The 9341-nt window shown below is 37.3% G+C and overlaps 1 protein-coding gene across 1 annotated transcript in view; it reads right to left on the minus strand.

The window, feature by feature from the left end:
* Positions 1 to 685: 685 nt before the first annotated feature.
* The window catches only part of BMX (BMX non-receptor tyrosine kinase), a 25840-nt gene continuing 17184 nt past the window's right edge, over positions 686 to 9341 (minus strand). The window contains exons 9-16 of the mRNA XM_015886591.1: positions 8986 to 9122; positions 8474 to 8548; positions 7787 to 7958; positions 6657 to 6873; positions 4988 to 5052; positions 4029 to 4147; positions 2494 to 2651; positions 686 to 1796 (exon numbers count right to left, since the gene is read on the minus strand). Of these exons, the coding sequence (XP_015742077.1) occupies positions 1722 to 1796; positions 2494 to 2651; positions 4029 to 4147; positions 4988 to 5052; positions 6657 to 6873; positions 7787 to 7958; positions 8474 to 8548; positions 8986 to 9122 (1018 nt within the window). The 3' untranslated portion in view covers positions 686 to 1721. The remainder of the gene's footprint in view (positions 1797 to 2493; positions 2652 to 4028; positions 4148 to 4987; positions 5053 to 6656; positions 6874 to 7786; positions 7959 to 8473; positions 8549 to 8985; positions 9123 to 9341) is intronic.

The raw sequence follows: 9341 nt of genomic DNA on the forward strand, positions 1-9341 counted from the left end.
TGATATCTTCTCAATTCCAGCTGACCTTGTGGTGGTAGCATCAGGAGGAGCAGATGCATTAATAAAACAAACAGCAGAGCTTCAGTCCAGAGGGACATGAATAAACTCGAGGACTGAGCCAAGAGAAACCTTGTGAAAATGAATAAGTGCAAGGTTGTTCTGCATTTGGTTGGAAGTATGTTGCGTGGCAGCAGACTGAGGCTTAGGAGGGCCAGTCTGAACCTGGAAAGGTAAAGATGCTTGTGAGGAGGGTATTACAGTGCTGGAATAGGCTGCCTGTCCCACGCTATGAGAGAGGCTGTGGAATCTCCATCTTGGGAAGTGTTCAAGACTCAAGGAGACAAAGACATGGCTCGTAGAGTGGTGAGGACAAGATGAAGCTGAAGATGATTCAGAATGGTAGGCAGATGAAAGTAATAGTTGCAAACTGTGCAGGCATATAAAGTTGTCTATAACACATATCTGATCACCAAAATATCCCCAAATCTCAGTACTTAGCTAGACCTTAAGATAAATAAATTATTGATATGTAATTCAACTGTATGTGTTTTACCCACTTACAGTACATCAACAGAAACAAGGAATGACAAAACAGGAAACAATGTAATTAGGCATCACAGCCACCCTCAGATCTGTTTTCAAGATGAGCATTTCCATTACAACAAAGCACCCATTTCAAAGAAGAGAAGTTTTTCAGAAATTACTTTATTTCACAACTGCTTCATTTTTTGCATGTATTAGATGGGCATTGTACTAACTTTAGATTCTGTTACAGTGATGAAACTTCAGATGTATTTGGTATATCCAGATGGAGTGAAGTTGCCTTTAATTAGCATAGTGCTATGCATTTTGAAAGTTGGGTGTTCTTATTTAACAGTTCAGTATTAATATCAGTAGAGAATGTTCTGCTGCTCAGTAGTAAAATATCTAGCTAAGCAATTATAGTGTTTTAAGATTTTATTTTTTCAGATTTTCACTCTTAAAGTTTTATACAGACCTGCAAAATTTACCATTTATTATTGCAGTGACTACATGAAAAATGAAAAGAAAAATTTAAGTATGGAAAGAAGCAGTGACTCCCTAAGGAACTTCCTGTATGTAGTAGAGTTGCAAATACCTTAGGTAGGCAGCTTAGAATAAATTCAAAATCAGACATACACCCCAAGGGCCAAAATTAAAACCAATACTACTAGTAAACAAAGGGATGTAATATTTTACCAATAGTGATTTCTAAGTAATTGAAAGTGAAATAACTACCTATGTTGTTGTTACTTGCAGCAGTTCTGCATTTGACCTCAGGCATCAGCTTCAGGGAATTACAAAAGAAAGATGCATTCACGAGTTGTGATAAACAGAAAGCCTACCTAGCATTTATTTCCTTGTTTACATTTCCAGATAAGGTTAAACAGTGATGATGGCTTGGAAACATGGAAGAAGTGTATATAGTTGCCATATATCTCAGTGCCTGAGGAGTCCTTTGAGACAAGGTGGACAGAATGAATTACATTCTTCCACAGCATCCTTCTAGATCCTGTCACCTGCAGAGTATCATAAAAGCTTTCCCCATATATTTCTTGGTCAAATCCCTAATTAAATTAGAAGAAGACTAATATATAGTATAACAGAGGTGGCTAATGTCAGGAAGAGTTCAGATTTCACTCTCTCACAGAAGGCAGGTGATATGGAACAAGTACACACAGTCATCTGTATGTGAATCTTCTTCAAGGCCTGCAGTCTTCTCTCAGAACCTCAAAAAATGATAAGAGCTGATGAAAGGCAGGACGCTTTTCTGGCAGCTGGATGAGGCAAAGATAATGGAGAAAGTTATTTAGTTTTAAATGCATGCAGAAATTTGGAGAGACAACAGTGCTTAAGGGACAAAAAAATTAAAGTTATTTTTTATGTTTTTCTTTTGTTGTGATAATTTATTCTTCTTTCTTTGAGTTAACATTCTTCTCAAATTTCTGCCAATAATATTTTAAAAGACTGTCTTCACTGTTATTTCATGGTATCACCAACAATATGCCAAAGGGATCTTTGCTGGGGGTGAGGAGCAAGTCATGGTCCACAAACAACAGATTAAAATTGAGCAGAAGAGAAACTAGAGTTGAAAAGAATCAAATCAAAGAATCATCTCTCAGGATAACATCAGCATGATCAGCATTTGACTCTTGGAAGACTCACAGATGGGATAGCACTCTCAATCTGTTCTAAGGGTGTGCTTTTTTTTCATTCAACTTTAGCTATCTAAAAAGATAGAGGTCACCTCTAAATTAATTAAATCACTTATATGTGAATAGAAATAACACAGATTCTGTGGTGGCTAAAACAGATGGGGAAAACGTTCGTGGGGAGGTACAACTAGTCATCCTGTAATGATAGGAATTTAACTGAGAATTCAAATTTTAAGCCAATAAATTAGTGAGAAGAATCTTACCCTGTGTATTACACTGCCATTGAAATGCATTTTAATGTGCATGCAGATACACATACCTCATGCCAGCAGTTGTACATTATCTGGTAGGTGATATCTGAAACCAGTTGCGGTCTATAAAGTCTGTATCCTTGAGAAACTTTCTCAATCACCTGCATGTTATCGTACAGCTCATAGGGCTGCTTTCCCAAAGTGAACACCTCCCACATTAAGATACCTGCAAAAGTATCCGTAGCAATGGGAAGCAAGAAACAGAAGATAAGAAATGAAAACCAAGAAATGTAAGAGAATCCTTCTTTCCCAAAAAAGGATGCACGTGTAACACATAACTGATCAGACCCATGGAGAGTAATGTCCAGAAATACAACCATCCCCTTATGTGTGTATATGTACACAGGCAGATAGTGTTAGAGAAGGAAAATGACAGTTACAGTTATGCATATTTTTATAGAATAAAACATAATGAAATTTTTAATGATTTTTGAAGCGAGTGAGACATAAACTTTTTTGGTATCAGAAAGATTCCCAAATGCTTTGTGGTCTCTACTACATTTACATATGAAAATGTGCTTCCACTGCATCAGTGGAGAGTGGTAAAATGGGCAAAGACCCTATGAATGAACATAGTGTTTTCCATTGAAGTTAATGCTGATATTAAAATTAATGACAATAATGCCTGGAGTCAGGATTTCATCCATAAGAACAAAATAATTTTTTTCACCAGCCAATCCACTTTTTGATTTAATTGCATATATTATAAAAACCTTGTAAAGGTCACAATTGAGCTGTTTATGCACCAGTCACATTAACAATATTGGATAAAGTTAAAGATACCAGCTAAAGTTAAAGATAAAAAAGAAACATCCCATTTTGGAAGCACTTCCATCTGCTCTATTCAATCTCAAGGACAATGTGTTGCCAAACTTCCATCAAATCAGCAGCTGCTAACATCATCTTACCGCATGAGCAAACCCATGTAAGTGAATTTAAGACTGCTGACAAATGGCTCCCCTTTCCTTTCTGCTTTTTTTTTGGACTTTTAGAAAGACCAAACAGACTCTGGGGATTTTTAAATCATAGCTTGAAAACCACTGAAGTGGAAGCTCAAATGTTTGAAATTCCTGCATAGAAAGTTCTTTCATAGAGCATTTCAGTGCAAATACATTTTGTTGTTTTTTTCCCCAAGATGCAGCGACCCAGATCCTCTGGAACAGCTGGCCCATGCACAGCATCCATTCTGGCCTCTTGGACTAATAGAACAGCTCTTTGATTTGGGCAGCTAAGGTTTATGTTCTACAGTCAAAGCCACTGTTGATCTTCAGTGTCAACGTTTCCCTTTAGTGTGGTGTATAAAACACACTTAAAGCACGTGGGGAGTGGTCAAGGTTTTTGTATTCCTAGAAGAAAAAACCTTGGGCTAAAAACTAAAAAAAATCCTATTTTGATTCATAAAAACATTAAATGAGAGCATAAGCTGTAATTGCTTTTTTACATTATTTCAGCATGTGTCTAGTATTTTCATATACTAAGATAAGGAAATTCAAACATGATAACTTATACTCATATGTATTTATATGCAAAATTCCATACATACCAAAGGCCCATACATCTGACTTGCTGCTAAATTTGGTGAAATGAAAAACTTCTGGTGCTGACCACTTCACTGGAAACTTGGTTCCTAGAGAACTTACATACAGATCATCCAGGACAAACCTAAAATGGAAGAAATGAACTTGGTTGTGGCTAGTTAAAGGAAAATTCTGGCCAGGAAAATCCCAGGTGGAATCCCAAACCTCCAAAGCATATGTTGCAGAGACATTAGCTGTAATCAATAGTTCAGATAATTGTTATCAACATATTAGAGAAATAATCATAGAATCATAGAACCACAGAATGGCTTGGGTTGGAAGGAACATCAAAGATCATCTAGATCCAACCCCTCTGCTGGGGGGGGGGGGTTGTGTTGTGCTTCCTGTTGCAAAGTCACCTTGTGAAATACCTTGTGTTTTTCAAGCTTGAACTTTCTGAGCTGCAGTATGTGGCCAGTGCCCGTGGTTATAACACCTGACACTGATGGGATTTACTTTGCTTCATCAGCTTTGCAACTGCAAGCAGCCATAGTCAGCTTTTAGGTATCTCTTACACACCTCATCATCACCAGACTAAGCAGTGTTTGTCCCCTTGGCCTCTCCTCAGAGGACATGAGGCTGATCATCCTCTCCCACTTCCTTCTACTGAGGCTGCTGATGCATGTGTTTAGCCCATGGGTTAAGTGCATATCTTCTAGAAAATGCAAACTGAGATTTCCTTACCAAATGTGAGTAGTGAAATATCAGCTGTGTCTAGCCTTTAAGCATTGAGTTTTTGAGACAGAAAAGTGTCTTTATTGAACTCCATAATAGTTTAGGGACTAGTTTATGGATAGGAGACACAAAAAGCTGTAACATACTGTGGCTTAACTTTACCAATTGTGTGTTCTTAGCTAATTGCTACCAGTGAACTATAGATACACTAACACCATAGCTCCACAAGGCTACCAGTTCTTTTACTTACCTTGTCATCCCGAAGTTAGACAGCTTCACAGTAAGATTGCTGTCAACCAAACAGTTCCTAGCAGCCTTTGGTAGAAAAATGAGAAAATGGATGAGTCGAAGAAGACTGTAGTGGAGGAAATAATGTCACATTGTAATTTCTATCCACTAACATTTCAAAGAGTAATGAAATTCTTTGAATAAAGCAGCTAAGTTGGAAATTGTAAGGGATTAGTAAGTAGCTCTCTCATTTTGCTTTTGACTACTGATTAAAAAACATTATTTATCATTACCTCAGCTTTACAAATAAGGATGCTGAGAGATGAGTAAATAGAGGTGAGGAACCCACATTCACCTGGACAGACAGCAACAGATCTAGAAACTAAACCCAGTCTTTCAAAGTGCATCCTTTTTTGTAGTCTCTGAATTTACCAAGGCATCAAAAGCAAGAAGGAAAATGCTGATTTGACTATCCACAATGCAGTATAAGCAGAGTGGAACAATGAAAATGTATATAAACAGCCTGGCTTAAGGAAGTTTCAGTAAGCATAGAGTTCTACAAATGATTACCAGAGAACACTTATCTAGAGTTGTATTTTCTGTCTCTGCATGCTCATTAATTTTTGTGACACACTTTGAATCTACATCTTGAAATCAAGCTCATGTTTAATCTCTGTCTTCCTGTGGTGTACATGGTGTATGTCTGTTTTCAGAGACTGATTTTGTATTTACTACTTGAACATGCTACCCACGTTGTGTCATTCCTTATTTCTGAAGGACAGTGTGAAAATTAGTGATGTATGGATTGAACAACTTTGTTTGCAAATAGAAACAAATGTTTGAAAGTGTCATCAAGACAGCATTTACAATAGTACTTGAGGAGATGAGATCCCTATTGGAAAATTAAGCAGATCTATAACATAAACTATTATCAAATATTCCAATATATTACTGTCTGGAGTTAGAAGTCAAAATACTGCTACTGACTGAAATTTGGGTTTATTCACTTTTAACAGAACCAAAAATAACTGCTTATTTCCCCAAAGTCTTATGCTACCATTTTTTTATAAATATATTTTGTATAAAATTTGGGTCCAGGACCTTGAAATGGCTGATCCTCACATTGAGAGCAACTTGAAATACTTTCTTGAAAACAGTAACTTATAAATGCATTTAAAAGAAAAGGCAACTGCAGACTGCTTGCAAACTCCCATTTATCCTAATAATATCCATACTTCATAAAAGAGAAAAAGCTCTCAATTAGATAATTTAGTGATTTATCCCTAAAAACAGTGCCCCACATCTTTAATGCTGCACCTGTTTCTCCTGGAGGACAAGACCATGAGTTCAGATTGAACTTTTTGCTTTACTGACGCTACAATTGTGCCTCAAAGTGCTGCATAAATCCCTTAACCTAGAGCCCAGACATGCAGGCAGCACAGTATGTAGTGCTGGGGACCTACTAGTCCAGCTCTGAAGCAGAGGTTAGCTTGTGGGCAGTGCTGTTTACATGTAGCTTTAAAGCTCCTAGCCCAGAGGTGCCTTGTACTGAGCCAAAGAGCCTCTGCTCTGCAGTCATTACACTTTTCAGGTGAGTGCCAAGTGAGACAATGCAGCCAGATGTGCTCCCAAACTATGGGACAGAACTGCCTCTGCCTTTCCTCTTTCACTTCTCCTGTGGGATAGCTTACCAAATCCCTATGTATGAGCTGACAGCTCTCCAGAAAAGCCATAGCATCACAAACATCATAGCAGATTTCCAGAAGCTGAAGGGGCTGTAATTCCTTCCCATGAATATGTAGATAGCTGAGCAAACTGCCATTTGGCATATATTCCATCACTAGATAGATGGGATACAATTTTGAGCATACTCCATACAGTCTAACAAGTTTGGGATGATTAAGTTTCCTGAAATAAATACAAATAAAATAGTAAGAGAAAGAATATATATAATTGACCATTAAGCAAATTTATTTCTTCAAATATTAATGCAGCATTCTCTGAGAAATTCTTGAGAATGAACACAGTCTTATCTTAGACTTTAAAGTATTCCTTTTCAAAAGAAACTGAGACTCCTGCTCATTACTGTGAACCTCAGAACTGATGGTAACTAAAAGGAGTATTGATGACGTATCAACTCCATAGTCAAAATCTCAAATAGGATTTAGTGGAGAAAATGTACAGCCTTATTGGTGTGACAAAATGGAACTGAGTGGGCAGGGTGGTCTGTATACTTATAAGTTTTTCACTAAAACCATGCTGCAAAATTTTCAGATTCAGAACAGTGATCGTATCAGCTAGTTGACAGGGAGGGAGGTAGTGCATGAGTTATCTCATTCAGGACACTAGATAACTGAAATGTTCTTGAATTCATATGCTTAATATCATTTCATGGAATTTCACTGGACATTCTAATATTATTGTCTTTGGATTCAGAGACTAATACTTCAAATCACCTCTTTATATTGTTGATATTTCACAGTCATTCACTGCATTCCTACCTGCAGGATGGCAAGAACAGCCTTCTAATCATTTTTGCATATGTGCTAAGGACAGTAGTTTTAAGTGACCTGTGTGGAACCTCTAATGTTTTGGAAAAGACGTTAGCTGCAACTTTTTGTAGGTGATCCCACCAGTTTGTGTGAAATTATTTTAGTAATACTCCAGATGTTCTACGTGGCTACCTATTTAGCCTGTGTCTAATGTACTTAACATTATTTAAGGCTATTTTTAAGAGGAGATTCTTTTTCCGGTGTCTGCTTTGCATTACTGATTAATGTTTGGAGAAATCATTGTTTCCAAATACGTAAGCAAAGCTTACATCATGGTCTGAGCTTCTTCTATGAATTCATGTTCTGACATTACTCCCTCTTTAATCATCTTTACAGCCACATCATACTGTCCCTTCCACTTTCCCAGATGCACTGCTCCAAACTGACCATTTCCCAGCTCTCTCAATGGGACAATTTCTTCTCGCTTCAGCTCCCAGATTCCTAGCAGGACAGAGAAATTTCCTTAAGCAAAAAAATAAAAAAAATGCAAGCAAATAAAAAGAAATAAACAAGTGTCAGGTGTACTGCTGCTGTTTTCTCTGAAGGGCTACAAAATCATGGTGCATTGATGTAACATACTCATCTCTCAGTTTTGTGTTTGATGGACTTCCTACTAGTATTGTTTGCTAATGCTTAGGTCTAAGCCTTATAAGTTTTGCATCAAACGATAAATATTCCTATAGGGGATTGAAAAACAAGTATGATTGTGCCAGTTAATATTGCAGAGGAGGAAAAAAATGGGAAACTCACCTGATCTTTCATGTTCAATATAACATTTCACACAGAGTGTCTTAAAAAGGTATAAAATAAATGAGATGTAGGCAAACTAAAATGGCCACAAAACAATAAGTTCAAAGATTCTGCAACTTTTCACAAGTCTGAAAGAAGTAAGTCATAATTTTCTTGTCTTGTTTTTATTGGTGGCCAAGACTGATGCTATAAAATTATTTTCCTACCATTTCCCAATGAAGCTGTCGCTGGGACCTTATTTATTTGCGTAGATACCACATGCCGGAGCCTTGGCACCATACCTACAAACAAAACCCATTCAATATCTCAATATATAAATAACTCCACTGAATCAAATAATATACAGGAAATTAATGCACAATCACAAACACACATACCATATTCTAATCATCCAGGTAAATACAACAGTCCTTAGCAGCTTCATCATGCCACAAGACTAAGCACTTCAGGGCATTCTAAACATTTTTTTAAACAAAATTTTCTGCATAATACCTCCTGCAGAGGTATTGCAAGAAGAGCCAGTAAAGTTTTAGAAAGCACTGTATAGCAAAGCAAAGCAACTATTTCGATTGTGAATACAGTATCTCAGGTCCCACCCAAATTCTCCTCATTGCCTCAAAATTTAGAATATTCAGCATTGGAAGTTGTTTGTGTTATCTCTGAGGAGCGCAGAAGACTAAGCCACAGCCAATCAAGTAGAAAGAACACAAAGGATTACCTGCTGAGTTGTGCTGGTGGTAGTGTATCAGTTTGGAAATTGATTCAAAACACTGATTTTCAGTGAGGTAATACTTATTCTCAGGGGTTTTATGTACATGGTAATGTTTGACTGTTCCTTTTTTACTTCTGAAAAACACAATGTAGTATTGTGCATGTTAGAGCCTTGCAAAGTGCCTTCCAGCCCTCACAATGGCTCTACATCTAATTCTGAATACCTATGAATAAGAGGACCACAGTTAGAATTAGTTCTACTCTGCCCCAGAAGTCAACATTTTCACCTCTTCTTCCACTTTCCAGTTTCTACCAAATGCTTCCCTTCCCTTCCCTTCCCTTCCCTTCCCTTCCCTTCCCTTC

This window comes from Coturnix japonica, chromosome 1, assembly GCF_001577835.2.
Source record: "Coturnix japonica isolate 7356 chromosome 1, Coturnix japonica 2.1, whole genome shotgun sequence".
Classification (NCBI taxonomy): domain Eukaryota; kingdom Metazoa; phylum Chordata; class Aves; order Galliformes; family Phasianidae; genus Coturnix; species Coturnix japonica.